Source organism: Camarhynchus parvulus, chromosome 1, assembly GCF_901933205.1.
Source record: "Camarhynchus parvulus chromosome 1, STF_HiC, whole genome shotgun sequence".
NCBI lineage: Eukaryota > Metazoa > Chordata > Aves > Passeriformes > Thraupidae > Camarhynchus > Camarhynchus parvulus.
Genome location: NC_044571.1, coordinates 43,052,509 through 43,079,177, shown reverse-complemented (window position 1 = coordinate 43,079,177; position 26,669 = coordinate 43,052,509). Strand labels below are relative to the sequence as shown.

Here is a 26,669-nt window from a genome sequence, read left to right as displayed (position 1 = left end):
GCAGTTTTTTTCATGAATTTGTTGGGAAAAAATGGATCTTGGAGTATCAATCTGCATGAAAGTTCAGACTTTTTCAGGATAAGCTTGCTTTGCAAATGCAAATTACGTTAAGGATTCAGCAGCTTTCTTTTGTAATGCTTCTTACTATATTGAAACTCTGCATTTTCTAAATGATAATGGGGTGCATTTTTAGCCTCAGTTCTTCCATCCAGAATGTGTCAAATTAAAGAGCAACAAATAAGGTTACAGACAGAGCCTTAATCATTCATCACCTATGGAATCTTAAGATGTGTCCACTTATCGTGGAGTGTCTACATTGATGAGTATACCAGTGGTCAGCTTGTAACTTTCTTAGTGAATCACTTAGGATGTGACACATAGCAATGAAGTAAAGCATCTCTTGAGCTTCTTGAAGAACTTACCTAGAGGAAAACTCATCCAAATATCTGCTTCAAAGAAGCTGAGATTGGTGGTTACAGCAAGATTTAACTGGCTCTATGAGGAAGGGTCACTAAAATCTGGAAGTTGAGCATTCAAACATATCTTGCATTGTTAAATGGGCTGCATAGTAGTAAACTGCACTCGTAGCTCAAATGTTGATGGGTTTAGTTCTCAAACAGACTTACAGAGGACTAATGCTATAAATTCAAATTACTCACTTTGCTGCTTTAAACTGCTAGACCCTATATAGTACTTTAAAGTAGAATAGAGTTCCTTTGTGGTGGGAAAATATGGGTCAATGCTGCCCTTGCTCTTCTTACTTCAAATTCAAATGGAATATGAAGCTAAATGGGTCGTTCTTAAAGAGTGTTGAACACTGGGTACTGCAGTGCTATCTTTCCATATTACTCTGTCCTCTAGCAAGAAGTTAAAAATACATAGATGCCTATGACATTCTTAAACTTTCTGAAGTAACCAAGCCATGTTGGACTTGTGCATGCTGCTCAGTTTCCACTGCTTTTGGTGTCTATCTCTGTTCAGGAAGTATTGCTCAGATAGGTTTCTTGCCCCAAATACTCTATTCCCAAGCTTAAAATTCTCTTCTTAGTCTTGCTGATTAGAGGAAGCTTGTGTTTGTGGAGTCAGCAGATGAGGTGTGTGTCTTGTCCTGATTTCTAGATGCTCAGTTTCTGCAGTAATCTGCTGGTGATTTAAGGTTTAACTCCTTAAAGTATAAAAACAGTGTTCTCAAAATGCAGAAAATGTTTTAATATGTGATCATGTTTATACTGCCATGTAAGTATCAAGTTTGGAAATGCCCAAAGATGTTTATTAGTTGGACAATGAAGCCTTTTAATATTAAGTGCTTGCACAGGGAAGTTTTATGTCAGTGGAGCCTTGTCCATTGAGTGTGTTGCAGTCTACCTAGTTTTAATGCCTTTATGTGAAAATGAAAACTTTGTGACAAAAATTTGTATTCCCATCATAAATTCTTTTAATGCCTGGAAAATACTTTGACATGGTGCAGGTATGAAAAATGATTTTGTAACTTAAACAGCATCTTCACAATGTAGTAAGCTCTGCTTTAGTCAAAAAGCAATTATGGCACTGCCTTTCTAATACTAGTCTTACTTGGCATGCCTTCAATACAGCGCTGGCTTATTAGTTTTTGAACTTGAAAGTTTCACGTTAGTCATGTGCTCGTTTTGGAAAACACCTTAATACTCTGTTTATACTTTTACACTTCAACTTGCTGTTCTCAGTGATATGTAGTAAGTAAATCCAGTCCTGTCTTACATTAAGTTCTGTGTAAACGGGGCTTTTCTGTCATTTGAATGTTTCCTCATAAATAATCATCAGCTCTGTACATTAGTTTCAGTGTAGCTGAGACTGAAGTAGTTAACAGTAGACTGTAGGGAGAAAAGTAATGCTGCTAAGTTCAGCTGGTTTTACTGAATTAAGTTGATCCTTGTGTTCAATATTCATGTAGAAGATGTTACTAGAGAGGAGTGGTTAGATGGCCGAAACAAGTGCAAATTCTAAAATCCTGCAGAAATATCAACAGGCATTTTCTGCAGATATATTCAGCTCTTCTGTTGAAGATGTCACATGTGTGAGAAGCATATTTCTACTGGCTTTGATACAGTTATTTTCACAGTGAGCTGTGAATTAGTCTGAACCACGCAAACTTCAGGAGAATGGTCTAATGAAGATAAGCCTGTGTGGATTTTTAGGAGTTGTCTAAAATGAGGTTATTTTTTCAAAATGTATATGCAGGAAGAGCATAGCTTACACTGTCTTCCTAAACAAAAAGTAAAAAATTCCAAGCAGTATTAACACTTCCTGTAGTCCTACTATAGCACAGTTAGCCTTATAAGTAAAACCTTTTCTGTTAACCATAGAAAATTTTGTGTACTCAGTATCTGAAAGCATGCTGGGAAATGAAACATTTTTCTACAAATTTGTCGCTGGGTGATACTGAAAACAGCTCAGTTCTTTAGAATTTACTTTCTTATGCTGACATTTGAATATCAAAATTGACTAGTGAGATGACTGGCAGGCATAGACATTTTGAGCTTGTTCATAAGACATGAAATGAACAGATCTAAAAAGGAGTCTCCCCTGCTGTGGTGGCACAGAGTTGGATTTCTCTGGTATAGATGACTTTCTACCATAGAAAATTATTGCAATGCTCTATGTTCTACAGTACATCACTCGTATTTGTGTAGTTCATAAGTGGTCTTGTGTACGAAGTCTTGGTAAAGACTCAGCTTTCTTTAAATCTGGGATCATTGGAATTTGTTTCTATACCACTTTTCCCTGTCATCCCTCAATCATAGAATTCACTCTCTGAAGCTTTTTCTTTTTTTGGTCCTGGTATCTTCATGTGAATAGGCTAATAGCATTCAGTATGTGAAACAGATTCAGAATAGGAAGGAGTGTTCTGACTCTTCACAGAAACCTTGCTATAAAATCTGCAGTTCTCTGAAGAGCCAGTTTCTGGCAAATTTCCTTTCCTGTTCCTATTTTTTGGTGATGTCTAAAGGAAAAGATACTGGAGGGAAGTAAATGTGTGCTATTGGAATTCTTCATTTACTACATCTGTTCTGATGGGTATTTGCTGTGCACGTGTCTCTTGTATCTGTGTAACATCTGTCTCCAATGATACAGCAAGAGAAGTGTTGAAGCAGGTACCTGTTAATGTGTATAGGAATTGTCTGGAATCGGAGATGATGCACATGTTCCCACCCATGTTGCATGCTACACATTCTGAAACTGCAGTTTGGAACAGGACAAACAAAAAATGTTGCATACATTCATTCCAATAGAGTAATACAAGACTGTTTAATACTACAGCCAGTTGGGTTCTTGGTGGGAGGAGAACTGACTAGGAGGTAGAGACTGAGAGTTTCATTTTATAACTTTTTCTGGATTTTCACTGCTGTAAAGAAGATAAAACTACTAAATCCATTGTAGTTTTTTATTCTTACTGTTAAACAAAACTTAATTTTGGCTAGTTTCCCTTTTAAATGGGTGAGCAATTATGTGAATTTTGGGCTCAGGTGTTGGGGTTTGGGTGTTTTTATTGGGATGGGGTGGAATGTTGGGAATTTTCATTTCTGCACTTAGCTTACTAGGATGACATGACTAGGATGCCTTAAATGCCCAATGCTCAAACACAGAATGCTTGATCAAAAAAATTTATTACTAAATTATTTCAGGCTCTGTGGGAGTGAGTCAGGTTCTTCACATTGGTAACAAACTACAGGCAAAGCTGTAAATGCAAATAGTTGTGACTTAGGTAGCCTTCAGTGGCATTTCATGACTGAAGGAGATTAGCACTTGAAGGACCAATTCCTTCGAGCATTACAAATTTGTACCAGGTTCAGACATTACTTTAGCTGAGGGAGGCAATCTCCCTAGCTAATTAAAGGAAAAAATGGCTTTTACATGTGGCCAACATGCTTTGCATGGAACAATTTTGACACAAATTCTGTAAACAAGAGGCTGAGTCTTTGAAGTGAAGAAATGGTTACTTGGATGATTGGTGTTTTGGTAGTATCTGGGATTCAGGCTGGTTTTGGTTACTGTGAGCTGACCCAGCTAATTAATGCCTGGCTATCAATGTATAGCTTGAATTAATGGGGCAGTGTTTGGTAAGAAAAAAACAAAACCAGCCTGTGATGAATGCTTAAGATTATTATACAAATAATCTATATTGTAGTCAGTGCAAAATACATCTAGTGATTTAGAAATGTGTTGGAGGAATCTGACCTACAGGTAAGTGGTAGCTGGTCATGCCCCACTTCTAATAGAAAAATGTAGGCCTATAGTGTGATACTCCCTGGGAAGTGGAAGGTGATCAAGGATGCAAGTAAAGGAAGATGAAAAAACTGAATGGATGGTAAAGAGAGTAGAAAGCTCAGTTAAGGCAGAAGAAGGGTAGCATGACTTGGGTTACTTAATCTCTGTTTTGTATGCTTTGTATGCTGCTGTGACCGACAAGAATGTTGGAGCAACTGTCCTGCTGTGGGACATGTCAGCAGTTGGGACAGAAACGATCAGGAATTTAACAATGGATAAGATGCACAACAATAAGAAATCCCTTGGGTGACATGTTATAGAATCTTTAAAAGATTCCAGATACCCCCTTCTTTTAAGTGTATTTATGGCAGTCCTTTTTCCCGCTGCAGAAAAAATTAACTAGTTCCTGTTTATTGTACTTGATGCAGAGAGAAAGCTGCTTCTACTGTTGCAGAGGACTGGTATTTTTCTAGTTACTTCTGTAATTCTTTAACTGTCCTCTCTGCAGAGATGTAAAATATAAGCACTTAGGAAGTTCTGAGTCACTAGTTAGTTGTTTTGATATACGTGTATCATTTTCTCACTCCATACTACTTTGGCAAAGGCCCATGTTTTATGTGGGAAATAACACTGTAGTTCCTGAATATTACTGTAATAGTTAGAAGATAGTTTTGTTAAACCTTGTAAAACGGTGAGTTCAAGTTGGTTTTATTTTTTTACCTTTCCTAGTAGTTTTCCACAGACTAAAAAATGTCTTGAAGAATTTCTTTTATGTATCTCCTTTTCCACAGACAAACTTGAGAACTTGGCACTACAAGGTGCCTGGTAATTTTTTTTCTAATTTGATAAAGGGTTTCATAATGAAACAGTAATGTCTTAGGGACAACTTTCTTAACTGCAGAAAAGAATGTCAGTATGTGTGATAAGCTCTGCTAATAGGGTTTTAATTTAGGTAAAATCTTAATTCTTACCTAGCAAAAAGTTTTGAAAAGCTGGTTGATTGAACAATAATTTATACCTAGATTTTATGATTGAAATTACTCCATGTGGGGTGAACATGTATGGTACTGGTATATTAAATCATTTTTGATAGAATGTAATTTAATGAGTGACATACTACTGTTCTGGGGTGTAGTTTTACGCATCAGTGTTATCAGATGAAGCATAAAAGCAAATCATTAAATCTTTGTGTCTATCAAAATAATGCACTGTAAGTCACAAATATCTTTGAAATTATATTATGCTTATGTTCTCAAGATTTGTGGAGGATTTTGGGTTGAGAAGTGCTCCCTTTCAGTCATCACAGGGAAATTTGGCAGTATAATACTGCACAGGGTGGTTCACTTCCATGAGCAAGTTATAGCCTCTGAACTGCTCAGTTCATAATTTAGTTCCAATCTGAAGGTCCCACGGCTGGTTTTAAATCTTCTCTATCTCACCTAATTGTACGCTTTGTATTTGCCAGCATCTTCTGGTAGAGCTTTAGTTCTGATCTTGCATTAACAGATATGTGGTGCTTCTAAATGTATTGGACTGGATATGTGTGCAGGTGAGTATGCTGTAAGAATTGATGAGGCTTTGGAAAGCCCAAAGATGCTTACTTACATAATTATGAGAATGAACATGGAGTATTTTGTGGTTGCTTGATTAACAGTCCTACCAGAGGTTCTTGAAGTATTTTCAGTGGTCACCAAGAAGTTTGAAATACCTTTGACTTTGGGAGAAAACAGACCTAGAGATGCTAAAAAAAAAATTGTGCTTTAGTTACTGAGTGCCTGGGGAAGTTGTTCTTTCCAGTTCTCCCCATTCACGTGTTTTCAAGAAATTCACTGATCCCGGCTTAAATCCAAATGGTTGAGTTATGAATAGATCCTAGCAGGCAGTATTTGAGAGGCTGCTCTGGCAGTATAATGAAAGGAGGTTTTGCTCAGGGAGATCGCACCAGCATTCTGTAATATGGGTTATCCATGGAGATCAGTGCAAACAGAAGTGAGCATGTTCTTTGTCTGGCCAGGTCTGAGTCAGCTCCTGTTTGAAGCTGTATTCTGAATGAGGATGATTCTTTTTACCTTTATTTCCTAGCAACTCACATCCAAAGATTGTATAGATCACTTTGACAACAGGTGTTCACTTGTTGGTATCTACTATTCTTGTCCCTTTTGAAGGTTTGTTTATTAAATTCAGCCAGTAATTAGACACACATCTTCAGTAGAAAGATGCAGTTACATATGAATTCAAATATGTACTGCACTTGAAATTTGGAAAGGAAAACATACCATATTTTCATGTGACTAACGTGTTTCTAAATGGGAGGTTGGGGTGGATGGAGGTTAAAACATAAGGGTAGAGTAGGGGAGGAAAGGGAGAAAAATAATTGCTGGAAAAGAACCTTGTCTGTTGGGGAGACAAGAACTATGAACTCTCCAAGAAAGCCTAGAAAGTCAAGGTAAACTGTGCTTGGAGTGATAAATAGTGTTTTGCCATTCTTGGGTTCACAATACTGCAGTAGTTGTATTTATTGCAAACTAAGTTTCATTCTAGGAGTGGAATTTTCCTGCTTTTTGTCTAGTGGGTTTGGTTTGATGTTTTGGGGTTTTTTTTTTTTTTTTTGGAGGGGTGGCAGACTGGTTTGTTTTCGAGAGATATAAAAAAGCCTGCAGAATTCTACTGGACTGGTAGACTAGTCTCATTTCTTGTCTTAGTTCTAACACAGCTCTTGAGTGTGCCCAAGAGTATTTTGACTTTTCTGAGGTAGTCCATTCCATTCTGGTGATGTATTTCACATAGGGAGACTTAGTAGTTTTGGGGGAAGGGTGTTTTTTTTTGCATTTATAAGAGAAAATACGGGAGTGTTAAGAGTTTTGAACTATTTCATTAGTCGGGTAAGTGAAGTCCTCTTCATTGTAACGTGAGTTTCTTGATTACAGATAATAGAACATAGGTCGCTGCTTCAAATTGGTGGTTTTCAAATTATGTTTTTCTTTGTTTTGTAAAAATTAAAAACTTCTGTCAATAAATTTTCACTGTGAGAATGAAGAGTGGTTAAAAAAGGAATCAGAGCTTTGGTGAATCCTTTCTGCAGTATTTTGTGATGGAGTATTCAAAGACTGTCCTGGATTCTGTCTGAAGATGCAGATACTCTTGTATTAACACTGCTTTCTTTTCCTCCCCAAATCAAGTTGTTTCCTGGCAACATTCCCTAGTATATCAAAAAGTAAGCCTTCTTGCACTGATTGGTTGTTTCTCTGGGTTACTTTCATGTAGCAGTTGGGAAAATAGTGTGTCTGGACTTAACCTGGAATTTGAGCTCTATCATTCATCTACTGAGGAAGTTCCCATCCAAACTTAAGCAGCATCATTGGCCATGACAGACATACTTCATACTTCGACGTACAAGTGGTTACCTGGGAAAATAGTTTGTGGGAGCTGCCAAAAGTGTTGTACATGCTGAGGTATTCAGTATTGACAGCTGGGAGCCACATTCTGGTATCTGTAACCATGTGGAGCTAAGCTTGAAAATTATTTGCTCCATCTGTCCATGTATAGTTCACTTGCTAAGTGCCTCTCTAGTACTAAATTAAGAGCTCGGTCTAAAGTGTACAGATTTTTAGGCCTGTTCTCCTTTGGGAATAGGAAAGCTATAGGATGTAAGGGATCACCTACTTCTAGAAATCTGATTTCTAGGACATTTAAATTAGGTTACGTTCTACCTTATATTCTTTTATAAGAAGTTTGGGGAGTCAACAGGAATGTAAGCATGTTATTACAGACATAAAGAACTGTCTAGAATTCAAGAAAAAATGAAGGGATTATCTATATTCATAAAACATGAACTAGGTATTTCAGAGTTTTGCTAGTGATAAACTGAGCCTTCCCTCTTTAGCCTAAAGGGAGCCTTGGCCAAAGAATCAAAACAACAAATGGGTAAAATTAGTTTACTGTTAATCTTTTGGGGAGTTCTAATAAAGCACAAAAAAAATCTAGATCAAGATTTTATAAAAATACACAGGTGTATGTCTTGCCTGTCTGTGTGGCTGCTCAGAAGCATTCTTTGGGATTAAGTGGTCCTTGGTGGTGTGAGAAAATCAGTCCCTTGCATGAACATGAAATCTTTTTAAAGTCTTGCACTCCCAAGTTGCTTTGAATGTCTTCTTTATGGATGTCTGGTTCTGATGTGAAGGTGGCATTGCTGAGGAGTACACCTGGTGCAGGTACCTGGGCTTGAAAGCTGCACATAGAGATGGGAGTTGAGCTCTCAGGGCAAGGAGCCAGGAGCTGCCAGCCTTTGGGATAACAAAGGACATGAAGATGGATGCTGCCAGCCAGGTGAATGGACACTGAGAGACACAGCAGGAGCCGGGAATTGTTTGGATAACAAAGGAGATGAAGACTGGTGACCCAGTGAGGTGGATGGACACAGAGATGGGGCAGGAGCATGGGAGACTGAGGGGATAAAAGCCCGGGAGTTCCTTAGTGAGGGGTTCTTCCTCAGAGGCACCATCTTGGGCTGTGTCTGTGGAACTGTGCTGGGAATAAATAGATTCCTGTAATGAGGCATCTGAGACCTTGCTGTGGGTAACCTGGTCTGACTGTGTGAGTGGGGTGAGCAGGGAGCCTAGCTGGGCTCCCATCAGGTCACTGGAGCTGTCTGCTGGGAAGGGGCTTCAGTCCCAGCAGTGGAAGTCTGGCCTTGGGGAGTGTGACTGGTAGGGAGCCCCTGAATGGTCAGAGTGGGAAGCTTCCTTACCAGCACTTGATAAAATACATGATGCCACAACTTGAGCTGGTGTGCAGTGTGCTCAAGAGACGAGTGCCATTTCCATAGGGCAGCAACACCACCATGTGTTTGACTGGCAAAGCGGGGCAAGTGCTGTTCTTTCATGTGGTAGCTGTAACTTGCAGAAGTGGTGCATTAATCAGTATTTGAACACCCTGTCAGAGCTGCAGCTCTCTGCTCTGCTGGTCTTTTCACTAACTAGAGATTTAGCTCTATTTTACTCACTCAGAACATCCTCATTGATTGGCTTTTTATGGCCCCAACAAAATCAAACTTCCCTGGTGTCTGGATTTCTGGTGTGCTCCTGATTGATAGGTGGGAAATTGCACATATGTGGTAAGGATGTAGACATTTATCTTGATTCATCTGATTGGTCAGTTCTAGTATCAGGGTTGTGTTTGTCTTTTGCTAAGAGTTCTCAGGCTCCTTTAAGATCTGCCCACAAGTCTGAAGTGCAGCTTTTTTATCACTCTTCCTAAGCTTTGTTTAAAAGTTTTCTAAGAAAGTTTATCTTTGTATGGGGATAATTAAACCTTTTATATAATTGTTTAGAAATATTACAATGTTAGTTTAAATGTGCTGTATTTTAGTCAGAATTTTAATAAGTATTGTAGATTTCAGGGAACATTTTGGGGAAGCTTTTAGTAAACTACAGATCTTTGCAATTTTCTGATTTCCTCTGACTTGCTTTTAAAGCTAGACTTTCCCTAAGCATACAAGGTCAAAAAAGTAACTGTGCTCCCAAATGACATTTCCTCTTTGTCCTTGAGGGGCCTAAGAAATGAGTTATAGACAAACCAGGAGCTTTTTTTACTTTCTTCAAACTTCAGGAATTGTTCTTCACAGCTGCTTCTTGTTTCCCTGTAATAATCAGCTTCTTGTAGTTGATTTAGTAAGATAATTGCTGTAGAGTCTGCCTCAGTGTATATATTTTCTTAACTGCCTGAGCTATTATTTTATAGTAATGAGTGCAAAATTGCATTAAGATAAAGTAAAATTGATAAAAGTTCTGGGTTTCTCATAGTTGAACTGTGCAGTTGACTTACCTTGTAGCTTTCTTGTTCTGTCTTCTACCTGGAGACTGCAGTGGTGTAATATAAACTCATCTTGTTCCAAGATGCCTTGCAAACTGAAATTCGCACTGTATACTGTTGCCTAATGGTTAAAATTCTCAAACTTTGTTGTACTCATTTTCAGGTGTCCCTTATCTTGTGCTGATTGAATTCAGGTAAAAATAGAATAGTTCAGTTGGAAAGGACCTACAACAATCATGTAATCCAACTGCCTTGACCACTTCAAAAAGTTAAAGCATGTTCCTCAGGGCATTGTCCCAGTGCCTCTTAAATATTGTCAGGCTCAAAGCATTGACCACCTCTTCCCGAAGCCTGATTCAGTTTCACCACCTTCTCAGCAAAGAAATGATTCCCTGGTGCAGCTCTGAACTGTTCCCACATGTCCTATAACTGATCTAGGAAGAGATCAGCACCTCTCTCTTCACTTCTCCTCAGGAAGCTGTAGAGAGCAATGTGGTTGTTCCTCGGTCTCCTTCTTTCCAAACTAAACATCAAAATCCTCAGTTCGCTCCTCATGGAACATCCCTTTCAGCCCTTCCATCAGCTTGGTTGCCCTCCTCTGGACACATACAAGGATCTCAATATCCTTCTTAAGTTGTGGACCCAGCACTGCATACAGCAGTCAAGGTGAGGCCACACCAGTGCTGAATACAGAGGCATAATCCCCTCTCTTGACAGGCTGGTGATACTGTGTTTGATGAACCCCAGGGTGCGGTTTCACCTCTTGGATGCCAGGACACATGGCTGACTCACATTGATCCTGCTGCCAAGCAGCAACACCAGACCTCTTTCTACAGGGCTGCTCTCCAGCCACTCATCTCTCAGTTTGTCCTGGATGCAGAATTTGGTATTTGGACTTGTTAAATTTCACCTCATTGATGATTATCCAATGCTCCAATCTATCTAGATACTTCTGCAAGGTTTCTCCAGAGAGTCAACAGCACTTTCTAAAGAGTCCCAGTTTGGTGTCATTAGCAAACTTGCAAATACTGTGTTCAACTCCACAGAATGTCAGAGCTTGGGACAACTGAGACATTTGACTGCCTTAACTGAGTTGGTAGAGCTCAATTATGGAAATTTATGGTTAAAGTAGGCACTGTAAGGAAATTAAATAGAGGGAATTAAAACATACGTGTATTTGAAGATAAAAGTTCAAGATAAACTTAAAAAAAACAAGGTGTTCTTTTAGCAGAACATGTGGTTGTTTTAAGAGTGTGCTCTGAGATAACTCTGCATTCATTTTGCTCATTAATATAATAATTATCTTCAAGTGTTTTAAAATTCTGGATATAATGGTTTGCAGTAACAAATGTATAAAATTCATTATGAAAGGCTTGCTTGAACTTATGATCTAGTGTGCGAGGAAATGCGTCTGCATAGTTATATGTAACTTTCATTTGAGTGTCTAATTGAAAGGAGAACTGGAAGAGCTTCTAGGGTATTAGATAAATGTCATATCTTTAGAGATGGAAATATAATAATTTGAGATATGAAATATCTTTTTATGAAATACAAAGTTTTCATAATTCTAATGGGATAAATATGATTTTATGTCTTAAGTAATGAAGGAAACTCAGTGGTCCCAAAACTTAGCATGATGTGTTCTTTATTTACTGTTCTGGAATAGAAGTTAGGTAGCTGTTGCCATGTTTGAACAGTTGGTGGCTCCAATGCTTTGCAACTATCACAATATACTGCTGAAACGAGTTAGTTCAATTCTAGCTGTACCAAACTAGTTAGAATTGTAAAAGGAAAATTAGAATCAGGAATTTAGTAAATAGCGAAACACTTGCAACTTGCATTTTATGCCACTAGGTAAATATCCCCTTTTTAGCTCTTAGATAAGCATAAACTCTACTATTGCTGTCTAGCTTGAGATAAATTATAAAGGGAGTCCTTTACAAAGTGCCAGTTCATAATCAGTAGCAATATTATTAAAAACGGCATTGCTGCTCCATATTGCTGGATTATACAGGCAAAACAAATTACAGTTACCCTGACCAAGAAAAAGGAGGGAGAAAATAATGAATCAATTTCTGGGAAAGAGGCAGAGATGAGCATGTAGACAGTCTTTAAACTGAGACTTGCTCAAGTGCTTATGTACCTAAAAGGCAAAGTACTTTTGTTTGTGGAAATAAAGGATTTGTTGGGCACTGGTACTTGACAAAACTAGATGACAACTTCTAACAGAAGAGCAGGTGCTACTTTCAGTCATTGCAGGAACATTTAATAAACATAAAACTTGAAAAAGGTTGTGAAAAATACCAGTCCTAGAAGTCTGGAGAAAGTCTTAGATAAATGTGTAGACATGAGACTAGAAATGTCTGGTGATGACTTCTTCCAGCTTTTTGACCCCCAAAAATATGACTGGAGAGATGGAACATTACTCCAGAGGTTTTCCATGTTCTAGAGAAAAGGAAAATGTAGATTTTTTTTTTGTTCACCACTGTTGGAAAACTACAGCCAACAACTGTCTGGTTTTAATTAAATATTTGCATTATGGCGTCCTGAACTAGTATAGGTATTCTGTTACGGTGTTCTGCCTTGTTTTTCATCTGGATTGTTATTACCATGTTTTGTTCCTGAAACTTCTATAGTTGATGGTAGAAACAGCACTGCAGGACAATCAGAGGGAATGTAGCCTTGCAGGTACAGCATGGCTCTCCAAACCACAGTGAGGTAAAGAGCAGTTTGAGAAGACACAGTGAATGAAATCATATAGTGACCCAAAGTTACATGCAAGTGCGGTCTGGATGTAGCATTTTCTTTCTGTACAGTTGAATGTTAGATGCTAAAGAAATTCTTTCTGGGGCTGAAAAAATGGGGGAAAGGATTTGAGGAGTCTTCATAATGTGCAAACCTAAGACCCTTCATTTTTATTTCCTTCTGTTTCTGGAGGAAATGAACAAAAATTAGCCCTGCTGATCAGAATTTTTATGTCCATTTTTATTGCTATATAGCATTATACTATCCTAGCAATATTTCATCAAACAACATATACTAGCAAGGTGAAGCAAAAAAAGGTATCAGTTCAATACCTACCCTCACTTCTATTTTTCTTTTTAAATTAAATTTTTTTCTATTCAAAATTCTTTATATTCAAGTCATCTAAGAGCTGCACTTGAAGACAAGGCTTGGAATATAGTTAGAGATACAATATTTACTGGAGAACTCCCTTAGCTTTTCTTCTAAGCCTGTAACATTCTTTTCAAGTATGTTCTGTGATCACTTTTTTATATTTTAATAATATTTCTATTAATATTAATTATTGATAAATTTTATTGAAACCAGGTAGTACATAGATGGAACGTACATGCTTGTATTATCTACACAGTACTCCAGAACAGCCAGTGGACAACAGCAGACTAACATCTCGAAGTATTTCCATGCTGCACTGATTAATTCTTTTTCCTACAGTGGACTCCAAAGTTACTCACATGTAATATATAGCTCCCATGAAATATATATGTTAATGCTATTGAGAAGATGGGGAAGACACACCAATCTGAGCCCCTCATTCAGAACTAGTCTGCTTATTAGTGGGGATGAGTTTGGTTTCAGCTTGTGAAAGGATTTGTGTCTTTAAGAAAAAAATTTGTCTTCTGTGTGGCAGTAAGATGTAGTAGGAAAATTTATGCTAGGTATCTCCTTAAGCACACTATTTTTTTTTTCTTTAATGAGGACCTTGGCCTTACTTTTCCCAGGTACTGGTTGCATTTTGCTGTTTCATACAAAATGAGAAATAAACTTGAAGTACACTTCACAAGTAGTTCAGGGATAACAGTGTTTATGAAACTTTGTGTGGTGGATGGCTTTGGTATTCACATTATTTTCACATGAAGATTTTTCCTGCAACTGAGCCATTTTGGATACCTCATACCTATAACAGCAGAGAAGTACCTATTAACAAATAACTATATGCATTAGGCATATAGCCATTAACATCATTATGTAATTGCCGTAATTGACATCGTTACAACTGACTTGAATTGTGAATTTCATTATCAAGTTAATAAAGTTTTTGTGCTGATGGAAGCTGTGTCCTGATAAATATAGACTGATCCATAAAAAGAGCTCATGATGTGGTTTGGTAGGAGGTTTAACAGCCTTTGAATAGAAAGCTGTGGCTGTATTTTGTGTATGCAGGAAAAAATCAGTGCTAGCGTTTTTAGATTAAATTCTTGGTCATGTGTAGCAAGCATATCCCACTTGGTAGACTGGTGTTCTGGTTTTCCCCAGACCAGCTGCTGCAACTACTACAGTGCATGTTAAGATAATATCAGAGATTGATTGCGTAGCCTTGCCACTTAAAAAAATACATTAGTATCTTGCATGTTCACTTGGGAGGTGGGAAAGTTTGGATCTGTGTCAAGCAGACAGAGACAGCAAGTCACTTGAATCTTGAATGTGTGAATGGTATTAAAGAAAATGAAGGTGACTGCATTAATTTTCTTTGATACTTAGTTACATCAGGTGTAACAGAGTTACTGTGTTTTGGTCTAAATTCGAGACTTCCTACGAATTCCTTACCTTAGTGTGCCAATTCAGGGGGTACCTAGTGGTGAGGTAGGTCACCTGTTCAACACTGGCAGCATGTAGCTCCTAGTAATCTAAAAATAGATGCATGGGAGTTGTTACTAATGGAAACGTAAACCTTTGCTGCCTTTCAGGAGTGCCTAGGTCTGTCCTGATTTTTAAAATGAAAGGAAAATAAGAGATTAAGAGTGTTCACCCCAGAATATCTAAGGAAGTCTCCATGGAAACAGTGTACCTAGCAGTAAGAAGAAGTACTTTTGAGAGTAAATGGCTGACTGCTGAGCTATGTTTGAAGTATAAATTATTAAATGAATAAAACCTTTATGAAAATAGATGTGCAATTACCTTCTGGGTACAGTACTCTGAAGTGAGTACTGGAGTTTGGAATTACTGTGAAGAACGGAAGCTGTGCCTGTGTAGGCAGGATCCCCGGTCTGAACTTCTGCACCCTTTTCAACTGAAGTGGGAAGCCGATCCTGCAGAGCTCGGTGCCGGGGCTGTGGTGGTGTAGGACGGGGAGAAGACCTTTCCCCCACCGCCATGTCCCCAGGCCGAGGGTGGCCCTGCGGGAGCGGGGCAGTCCCCGGGGGCAGCGGCAGCAGGCAGGCTCAGCGCTTCCTCGGCTCTGATGCCAGCGGCTTTTCCTGGGTGCCAGCGGCTGGCTGACTTCACCGGGAAGATGAAGGGCGTGTAGAGAGTTATGGAGAGGCCGGGAGCTGGGACAGAAGGGATGCTGGGGCCGTAATGCGCGGGGGAAGCCTCAGCTGAAGTTAATGGAAGAATAGCATCTGCTCCATGCTTGGGGGCGGGAGGAGCAATGCTGGTGGTCTGTCATTGTTGAAGATGTCCCTGCTCGTCACAGGGGAATTGGACTAGAGGACTTTTAAAGGTCCCTTCCGAACTTTACTGTGTTTGTAATACACTCCTCTGTGGTCTGCATCTGTTTCCCCAGTCTTCTCTCTCTCATGTGTCCCTACCTGAGTTCTCAGCTGACACCTCTTTGTCACTGCAAGCATGAAACAATAATACAGTTTTCTCATTAAGAGTTCAAAAATATTTTCAGTTAAAATTAATATTTTTCCCTTCTTTTAAAAAAATCAAAATATCCCAACCAACATTTTTGAGAATTTATCTCAAAATCATGTTACAATTTTACAAGACTGGTATAAACTCTTTCAGCTCTACTTTTAATGAATCATTAGATTAATTAAACTTAAGAGTTGTGTGTGAAGTTTTACAGGCCTCACTAAGTTTATGGTATCATTGGCAAGTGTGGCATTGTTATGAATACAAATGCTGTATAGCTTTTAGTTCTAGTTCACCAGCTTTAGTATCCCAACCTAAAATAAGATTACTGTTTAGGGTGGGTTTTTTTGGTTTTGTTTTTGTTTTTCTTTTTGGTTGTGGGTTTTTTTTTTCTTTTCCTTACTATCTATAGGATCATTATAATAGCTCTGTTTAACTGAAGAAAAAAGTTGGTGATTTGTTGATTGGTTGTGCGTTTTTTGTTTTGTTGTTGTTTCCCCATGCTGTTGCTGTAACTTCAAGAAGTTCTGTTTCAGTCCCCCTCTGTTCAAAGCTATATAAAAATCAAAAGGATAGTATCCAGAGAGCATATATTAGATCAGAAATAGAATTTGACACTGGGAGATTATGTGAACATAGCAGTCAACACAGACACTAGTCTGTCTCCTTAATCAATAAAGATCGATTTCCTTCCTTTACTGTGGTATGTATAAAAATAATAGTCAAAACACTTTTTCTTCTAAATCGCTCTTCAAATCTCTTTACTATGAGGCAGCTTAATAGATGTTTGAACTACTTTCAGATACATGAGAATAAATAGCATGAAATATATGATCATTTTCGAATGTGGAGACAGATGCTGTAGTCCTTGGGAAGTAGAAACTCCCATTTGCATCCTGAGAGGGGACCACTTAGAAGGATATGCAACTGAAGCCAAGCAGCTTGTGTTTGACACAATAAGGAATATGAGAAAAGCAAACATAGTCTAAGCAACAGGTTGGAAAGGGTTATTTTTGTAGTAGCTCTCAGAAGAGATGAAAACAGGAAAGGTGGCACAGCCATATAAAGTGTTTTCAGTTGTTACAAGATGACAGTCCAGAGGAGAATGTCATTTGCGTAGATGAGGAGGAAACTTAGCTGTGTTCCAAAAATAATAGAAAGCTTCATTTTAGCTTCCTGTGATTTAGAGGGATAAATTGAAGATCCTCCTCTGGCCTTGTGCCAGTGTTTCAGGTAATAGAGTGGTATTGTTTGTGATTAAGGAAATTAGACAAAAGGAGAATTTGTAGAAGGGGTATTCTTAAGTCATCTTGTGCTAACAGCTACATATCCATGAGGAGCTATCAGGTGTGTATGTTCAGGCTTTGGCCAAGAAGATTCAAGTCTAGACAATGCTAATATTCTCTCATAAACTTCATATATATGTATATATATTCTCATGTTAAAATGAGAGGAGTTCCTTTTTTCTGCAAACCTGCTCCATCACAGGCATCTCACAGGGTCACATCCTCCTTCAGGCATCCACCTGCTCTGGCATGGCATTCTCCATGGGCTGCAGGTGGATCTCTTCTCCATCATGGATTCACTCACAGGTCACAGACCTTTCAACTCAAGTTCAGACTGAAGTTCCAGCCTGTCCAGTACAGCAGAACAGGAACAGCAGCCGCCACACTCTGGCCACCTGCCATCCCTTGGAGCCACATCTGAACGGCTGTTATCAAAGCATTCCCAGGCACAATACAGTAAGGTGATAAAGCAAAATACAGTAGGCAAAAGCAAAATGTGCCCACTAAAAAGCAGTAGATTCAAAATACAGTCACAAAAGTGAGCCCCATGGCAAGAGACAGGAGCTTGCTCATTACTAGCTAAACAGCACTAGCAAATAAAATTCAGTCTAGTATATCCCAGAATAATTAATTCTTGAAACTTGTTAGCTAAAATACACATTTTAAGACTAAAATGAGGGAAGCTTTGAAGCATAAAACTTGAAATTAAATTCAATCTTTTAATGGAGCAAAAATTAATTATTTCCTTCACACTTCCTATGCTAAAGCTATTAACAAAAAATAAAAATCAAAAAACCAACTCTCCAAATCCCCCAACAACAAAAACCCACCTCATCCTTTGGACAAAACTAGAATCTTTCTCATATGGTAAGATCTAGTTAAAACATGTACATTCAACTTCTTACCAAAAACTTTCCTTGTCCCTTAAACTGTAGAGTTGCAGGATATATGTTTCTCTGAATTGCTATTAGTGGAGGACATGGGAAAGTACTGGTTCCATTCGAAGCAAAGGGGTTCTAGAGATTTCCCACCATAATCTACTGCTGTAGGCAAACCTCCATGTGGTTGTGGGGTAAACGAGAAATCTGTAAGTAGATATACTTATATGTTTTTCTTAACTTGCAAGAATTTTTCCTTGAATACTAGTACTTTATTTTCATAAGTTTACTATGTGTGCTGCACGTCTTGTATTAGATGTTGAGGAAGGCATTTCAATATTTCCAGAATTTGCTCTACAATCTTCAAATTGCTGAATAAGGTCCTGTATTCTCTGGCTCCCATGTTCAAGTTGTTTTCCCCATTGGTATTTTTCAATATCTTAAAAAAAGACTATTTTACTGAATGACACGTTCACTGCCTACTACTAGCTTCCATACAGACATTGCAATTTATTTTTTATTTATTTACTTTAATCTAAACCAAATCTTTTTATTTGCAGTAGGACTTGCTGTTTTCTTCCCTCCCTCCCCCCTTTTATTCATGAGGGCCGAAAATGTCTTTTGCTGTAGTGTGCCTTATCAAGAAGATTGTAACCTGTCATCTGTGTACAGACTTTATACATCAATGCATAAGAAAAGCACAACAAATTCTGTTAAAGGACATTTCATATAATCTACATTGGAGCTTGCTGACAGAAGGAAGTTGCCAAGCCCAGGAGTATGGATGATTGAGAAATACTAGTCCTGTCCCCTTCTTATAAGCTGTCATTCAGTAGACTGGATAATGACATTGTTTTATTGCTTTGCTCAGTAGTGGTTGATCTCTAGTGCAAATTTTAATAACTTATGTTTTGGTTTGTTAACTGTATTCAAATGAAAGTGTGGAATAATCTGCACTTAGAACTGGGTTTGCAGTCTTGTGTTGAAATTGCTGACACGGATTAAAGATTTCTTTTAAATTGAAAGCCTTATGTTTTACAGTGCTGAATGACCACTTGCAGCTTTGAAGCACACTAAGAAAAATTTCTGGCTGTCAGGGGTAAGGTGTGACATATAAAATTTGTCCGTGGAAAAAATTCTTGATTTTACCATTAAGGAAGCAGTTCTTAAAGATAACCTGATGCCTCCCAGATGCTTCCTTAGCTGCTCTAACAGCTCCCATCGGACTTCAGCTTATAGACAGGACAGGAGTTTGTAAATTGGTCCCGTGTCACGTTTGCCTCAGGAAACTGAAACTTCTGAAGATGCCCTGAAGACTGCCGAATTCTTGGAAACTTTTGTCACAAAAACAAGAGTTTGGCATTTCAAGCCAAACTGAACGGCTTACCTTACTGACAGTGTTAAGCTTGTTGCTAGGAGTTCCCCAAAGCGCTGTAATTTTTTTTTTTCGTGTTTTTGGGTCGAAATTGCTCCCCTACCATGCCAGCGCTTCCTTTGGCTTTGGGTTTCTCCTCTGCAGCCCGCACTCCCCGCACCCCGGGTGTACGTGGTAGGGCGGGCGCGGTTCCTCGGGTCCCCAGCCCCGACATGGGCACTGGGCAGCGCCCTCCCGCTGCCGCCCTGGGCGCGGGGCCCCTCCTCGGGCGGGGCCGGGCCGGGCCGGGGGAGGGTCCCGGCGGGGCTGCGGGCGGTGCCTCCCCCGCGGCGGCTCTCGGGGCGCCTCGGCCGCGTCCCTGCGGCAGCTGGCGGCGGTCGCGGGCCATGGGGGGGAAGAGCTTCTGCCTCGGCGTCCTGACCGTCGCCGTCCTGCTCCTGGCCGCCGCCTCGCAGGGTGCGGAGCCGCCGCCGAGTTGCGAGGCGGTCCGGAAAGTTTTCCAGCTGCGGCGGCTCGGCCCGCTCGGCGGCGTCCCGGAGTTCCCGCGGGCAGGTAAGGCAGAGCTGGATGGGGCAGAGCTGGATGGGGCAGGAGGCACCGGGAGCGGCGGGGCCGCCGGCGGCGATGGGTGGGTGGTGCTGGTGGCCGGGCTGGGCACCGCAGGCACATCGGGTCCCCCGTTTCGCAGCGACATCGCGGCTGGCCCCTTACTCGAGAGAGAAAACGCTCTTCCTGGGCTGTGAGCGCGGGGGCACCTCGACACCTGCCTAAAACCCCCTTGTGCCCATCCACTTCCCCTCCGTACCGCTCAGAGCAGAGCGAGCCGGCTTCAGCTGCGGTCATCCTGCTTCCAGCCGGCCGTGGGCAGGCACTGGTACATAGATGCGAACCCTGTGGGCTGGGGACAGCTACCGAACTGCGGCTGGGGCTGCTGGAGTCACTGTGCTGTGAAATGAGAGTGACTTACACCGCTGCCAGTGCTCGGGCTGCGGATTTTCCATGCTGGATATCTGCCTGTCACTGGAACGTAATGGAATAAAATTCCTGGGAAAGTAGAGTCTTCATGACAATTTGAGTATATCTAGCATTTGTATCAGCAGTGATTTTTTTTTTAAGTAGATGCTGAATGACGTTGCAAAGCATGTATATAGTAAGGTGTGTGGTTTTAGGTTTGAGGTTTTGGTTCCAGGTTTGTGAGAACCTCAGTTGAACTCAGAGGATTAAAATGCAGGTATTTTAGTGATCAGTGGTATAAGATGTAAAACCAACTTTTTTTTACACATCTCTAAAGTGTGTTCATGTTTGGATGACAGGTTAACTAGTAAATGTGAGTCAGTGCTTTTTAGACAGAGAATGCAACAAAAGCTGAGTTAATGTCCCCCTCACTTTAAAATATCAATAACTAACCTTATTCATTTTTTAAAAATAATTTGTGTGTTTTTTTTTAACTGTGGAAGTTGAGATAAGGCATACTAGGTTTATTTTAAAGGAATCCCTCCAAAATAGAGCTTTTAATAACTCTAGCTTTAAGTGTGACAGATAATGCTTAACACAGTCAATATTGCAGTGTGTAGTTTATAAATTGGAGTGCTATATTTATTAACAGTACATTTATCAACATGCATGGTTGTCTTCTTGCATTGTCCTAACCTAAAGATTTTATAATTGTCTTTGATAAAAAGAAAATAAACACTTCAGTTGGAAAGCCTGATGAGACAGGTACTGTGCAAATGAAGACGTCTGGAAAGTGAAATCTGAGTTACAGTCCTGTTGGCGATTTAGTTTTTCTGTGCTGATTATTTGTGTGAATAATCTCAGTATGAATGATATGATATCACTTTGTCTATGTTCTTCTCATTCCATAGCCTAGTGTAAATTTCATGCTTTCTCTGTTATTATTTATTTTGATTACTATACTGTTCATTTGTGTACTAGGGATAGGGAGGAAATATGTTGACTCAACAGAAAAGAAGTATAGTGCTTTATATATGTTTCTTCTGCTCTGCTCCTCTGATTTCCTCCTTTCCCCTATCATATTTTTTATACCACCACTCACTTTCTTCTTTTGATTTTGACTTTTCTGCATTTCCCGCTCGTAGGAAAAATCGTGTTTGAACTGTACGAATATAAAAGAATTCCTTTCTCTGCTGCTGTCCTTGCGAACAGTGAGCAGCAGGAGGTGTGGTACAGCTGTATGGTCAGCAGCCTTTCACTCTTTGAAGGAATTACATTGCTGTGGGCTGCCTGCGTTCTTGTTCTAAGAACTCTGTTCAGCTATCATGAAACAAATAATTGCAAACAGTAAAATCTGTCCAGAAGTGCAATGACAAGAAAATGGGGATTAAATGAGTATTTTGGAAGGTTTAGGTGTGATTAAAGGTATTAGGAGGCTCAAAGCGTAATGTGGAGAGAAATGTCAGTTTTTGCTCCTGATCTTCTATATTAAGCCTTCTTTTGAAGCAAGATGTAAAAATATTTTAAAACCTTTTCTGATGACACCAAGAAATGTGTTTGTGTGTAAGATGCCCACCTGCGCCCATACAACACACACATTTCTTGTAGGTGTCCACTTACAAAAATAGGTGTCCAAGCTGCCTTTGCAAGGTTTAATTTTGGTGCTGAAATGTGGGCATCTAGCAGCATTTTCATTTTCTCAGGGTTTCCATAATGTTCCCACTGGAGCTGACAGATGCAATAACTCTGGGAAACTTACATCTTTCTAGTAGAGGAAACTTACATCTTTCTGGTAGAGGAAACTTACATCTTTCTGGTAGTGCAGTGTGCGGTGGGTGGGATACCTTTGACATTTCAGGTGCTTCTTGTGGGCAACCACAGTGGACAGCCAGTGCAGCTTGTGGCATCTTGGAGCTACTCCATTATCAAATAAATGTTCATGTTGTCTTCGGAATAAGTTGCATAATGCCATAAATGCCTGTGTCTTTAAGAACACTTTCATTTAAATGTCTTAAGCTGGCTCGTTGGAGTAGAGCTCGATCACCAGCTGAAGAACAGCAGGAATGCTGGTTGATGTATGGTTTCGTATGCATTGGCAGTCAGTAAAATTGTAGGGTTTAGATTTGCCTTGTTTTTGTTGCATGTATAAAAAAAGGCTGTACCATTCCCATTCTTTCCTCTTCTTAGTAGGAATAAAAACAGCAGCCTTATATCAGTAAATCATGCAAATTCTAGTTCTGGAGATTGTCATGTGTTTGTATTTTGAATATATGTTAGCTCAAAAACCTATACATTATTTTATATAATTAGTCTTGCAGCTATTGTGTAGAGGTTGTGTATCCTTAAGGGAGAAAAAAATACCTCTGTCATCCTATGCAGAAATGACATATATATGTACGTGAAGGTGATCTTGAAGGATATGGAAACTCCAAATTTGAGTTCATGTTATCATCCACGTAGGACAGGATATAGTTGTGTTGAAAATGGCAACTAATAATCAAGATATATAATTTTCTTTTTACCAATCTCAAGATGCTTATTGCTACCCCTAGCAATCAAGACATTTGCCTAACTGTTCTTGGTCTTTTTTACATGTGATTTGGGAACTATAATACAGACTTATGCTCAGCCCCATCACATGCTACATTGGAACATTAATCGCATTCATGCTGATTTCAAGTGTTAGTTGCAAAAATACTTTGTTTTTTTCCTGTCTGGTTCTGTGCTACAAGAACATTTTTGATGGGACTGTACAGAATAACCTCAGTAATTAAAAATCCTGAAAGACACTTTTAAGTTGTATGAAGAATTAAATAAATATAAAAAGTACTTAAAAGGTTAGGTCTGCAGTTTTTTATTTTGTTTTTGTGATATGTATGGATATTGGATTACAATATGTCATATTGTAATCCAGTATGACTTGGATTATTAAAAAAAAGAAATTGTTGTCTGCAAAATACTTTTTAGCATATTTTTATTTCCTATGTTCAAGATATTGTATATCCCTTCTGGTATTGTAACCCAAGATTTCTTGAAGATTTCCACTCTTTTACCCTATGTGCTAGTAAGTCTAGAGCTTTTAGCTAATTTCAGCAGCTCTTTTTTTTTCCAGACAGATTAAATGGGAGCTCTGAGCTCTTCTTGTTATCTTGGTTGCAAATAATATTTATTTTTTGGTTTCTTTCTCTCAGAATACCTAGAACAGAGAAGTTGTGGATCCCCAGTTCCTGGAAGTGTTCAAAGCCAGGCATGATGGGGCTTTGAAAAACCTGGTCTAATGAAATATGTCCCTGCCCATGGTGGAGGGTTGAAACTAGATATTCTGTAAGGGTCTTCCAACCGAGACCATTCTATGATCCAATTTTAGCAACAGCAGAATAGGGTGGCTGGTGAACATTTCACTCTTGCCTTCCTAACAGAGAGCCTCCAGTAGGTATGTCAGTGAAAAAAATTTCAGGCTTCTGTTTGCACCAAAAAGGTGAATTTTATAGCTTATTGAAAAACGTTACATTTACTGTCACTATAGAATCAATCAATTCCCAATGAAGTGGGGGGGAAAAGTGCTGGAGAGATTTTTTTTCTCAGCAGTTTGTTTTTGGTTGGTTTCTGTTTGTTTGCTTTTTTGGTTTTGGGTTGGTTTATTTTTTCAGAGATCAATCTAGACTTCTTGTCAGCAAACATTGGGAGATCATGTGTGCAATTATGAGAACAAGAAGCATAAAAGACAGTGAAGACTGATTATTTAAAATTTTACTGAAAAGGCTTTTTGGTAGAGAACCATTATGAAGATGAAGTTCAATAAATGAGAAAAACCATGCTGGAAGGATGAGATAATGTCAGAAAAAGTTGGTCTGTGGTACTATTGTTAATTCAAGTTAAAATATTCTTGCTAATTGCCCTAAAGGAACAATAGAAGACAGTTTAAAATCCAGCAGGTTACTTTAATGCAATTCCAAGATCATATTCGAATTTTAATTTGGGTTTCTAGTATAATTTACATTCCAGTAATTTGGATTTTGGTTCTACCTCAAGTCAAATTAATTTTTTTTTCTTTTGTTGTATGGAGACAGGGACGCTTCTAATCACTCTATTTGTTTAGCAGGCATTCAGAGCTCTGGAATATGATTTAGTCAGAGACAGAAAGTGAATTGCTCTGTCAAATAGGTTACTGATATTCATTATATCACATCTGTTTTTGTAAGGACTGTTGCCAACAGCATAACTTTGTGTGTGTGTGTCAACATTTCACTTCTGGATCCACAAAATGATCACTGTGAAAAGAAATTTGACAATATTTTGAGATTAAAACTAACAAAAAAGTAAGCTCAGCTCTATAGCAGTTCCCCTATCTCAGTCTCCTATCTTTTAGCTTCTCTAGGAAGTCATCAGTGCTCAGTAGTCTTGATCTGGCTGGGTTGGCCTGAAGGATGGTTCAGCTCAAGGAGTGCCTCCTGACTCTCATGCTGAGTGGAACAGACAGAGTTACGTCTACACTGTGTAAGGCTGGTGTCCTGTAGAAGGAATGGACTGTCCTCACTCCATGGGATTTTCTCTTGAATCTTCCTGGGAACCAGTACGATGCTTTTGTAATGCCAAGTCTCTGTGGCATTCAAGCAGTCTCAAAAATAGGAGGGCTTTTGGACAGGATGACATGTTTTGTTCTGTGAACTGTAGTGTGGGTGTATGAAGGGATGGTTTCACTTTGCTGGAGTGCTTCTTAGTAGGCAGGAAGATGAGCTTGGAGTGTATAAAGAAGGAGCCAAACTTGTACTACAGTGTTGTCTGGAGTGCCCTTTGAAAGCAGTATATAGAATTCACCATCTCTTGAAGTGCAGGTGAGAGAAATACTGACTCCTGCTGAATAGAGCCACAGAAAAAAGTGAGATGATGGTTCAACAGTATCAGCAGTCAGGGCCAGGTGCTTGAGGCTGATCCCCATCTCTTTTACTGAGCCAAGCTGAAGTACTTTACAACAATCATAGTGATAGCAAGTAATGCTAAATCTGGAGTGGTGCTTGTAACAAAAATAAGTTAATAAATATTCAAGGATAAGCATGTGAAGGACTTAGGTCTGATACAGGTTCCAAATCCATTTTGAAATAAACCACTGATTTGACAATTGTGTCCAAGCCATATGGCATTTCGCTGCTGGCTTTTGAAAGACTGTTTGTCATGACAATTCAAAGTCTGTTTTGGGATTTTTCAGACCCTGAATTTGATCTCTTGGAAGTCTAAATAGGCAGAAATTTAGGTCTGGCATAAATAGGTCTGGCATTTGCTCTTCCTGGCAGTTAATGGCCTCATCCTGTCAGCATTTGTTTATCTCAAGGTACTGAAAGTAGAGATTTGTACAGCTGAGACCACGAATAAAAGTTTGAAATCAGTTCCAGACAGATAAACCTGCAGCTTAGAATAATTACGTTTTTCTTCCCAAACTGTCTTTCCTAGACTCAGATTATTTTCGGTTCTACAACCTTTCTTATACCATAACTGTTTACTTCAATATATTTTTATTACAGGCTAAGGTATTTCACTTCTAGCTGTCTTGTGATCTTGTTTCAAAGTGGATCACAGAGTAGAGCCATCAGAATTTGGTACTGAAAAGGGCCAGTATGCCTTTTTGGAGTAGAAGGTGTTTTCTCCCTCTATTTCAAAATTGGTTATTGATGAAACAGTTCTTGTGGAAGATGGAAAGTTTTCCAGAAAATAATTGTGTGAGTTTTTAAATACTGCTTGTACTGAAATGGAAGGACCTGTTTCACATTCTGGCTTATATGTCTTCTGAAACATTATCTGTAAGCTGTTTCTTGTTCTGTAGATCTCTAAAAAAACATCTGTAAAACCGCTCTGCGGTTTTGAGCAACAATTCAATTTTTAGTCAGTTGGGTTCTTTGTATGTTGTATTTGGTTACTTTTTCCTGGCCAGTGAAAGCAGCTGTGTTTAATGAGCTGGAACAAAAGTAGATCAATAAAATGTACTTCATATGTACATGATTAGCAGTCTTAAAACTATAAAACAAAATTCACTTAGGATTGGGAATGAGATCCATGTTCAAAAGATGCTGCTTAAAAATACTTTTGATAAAATTAAGGAAATAAAATAATACTGATGTTTCATCTGAAGCCATATAGAAATATACATTATTATTTTAGGATTTGGCTGAAAGTGTGTCTTCTTGAAGCTATACTCAAGTCCATACAGCCTAGATAAAGTTTCAAATTAACTTCTGTAGCAGTGATACCTGTATCTTCTGCTTTACAGGTATATCTATATATCTATACTTCTGCTTTACAAGTGGAAAAGGTTTGAAAGCTAAGCAATGCCTAACAATTATTTAAAATACTAAGAAGAGTTTGGGTAATAAACCTAATATTAAGTTATTTCATTTTAATATTAGACAAGTATTATTAATGTGTGTGCCTGTGTACACAGGGAACTGCATGTGAGCAGTTACCCTTTATATTATTTGTTAATAATGAAAATGTAGAAGTTGAAAGCTCATGCAGATGAAAATAAGT

The 26,669-nt window shown here is 39.0% G+C and overlaps 1 protein-coding gene across 1 annotated transcript in view; it reads left to right on the top strand.

Annotated features, from left to right (window-relative positions):
* The first annotated feature begins 19,539 nt into the window (after positions 1-19,539).
* GPC5 (glypican 5) overlaps positions 19,540-26,669 on the top strand; it is a 576,628-nt gene continuing 569,498 nt past the window's right edge. Inside the window, exon 1 of the mRNA XM_030958608.1 lies at positions 19,540-19,748. Within this exon, the coding sequence (XP_030814468.1) occupies positions 19,583-19,748 (166 nt within the window). The 5' untranslated portion in view covers positions 19,540-19,582. The remainder of the gene's footprint in view (positions 19,749-26,669) is intronic.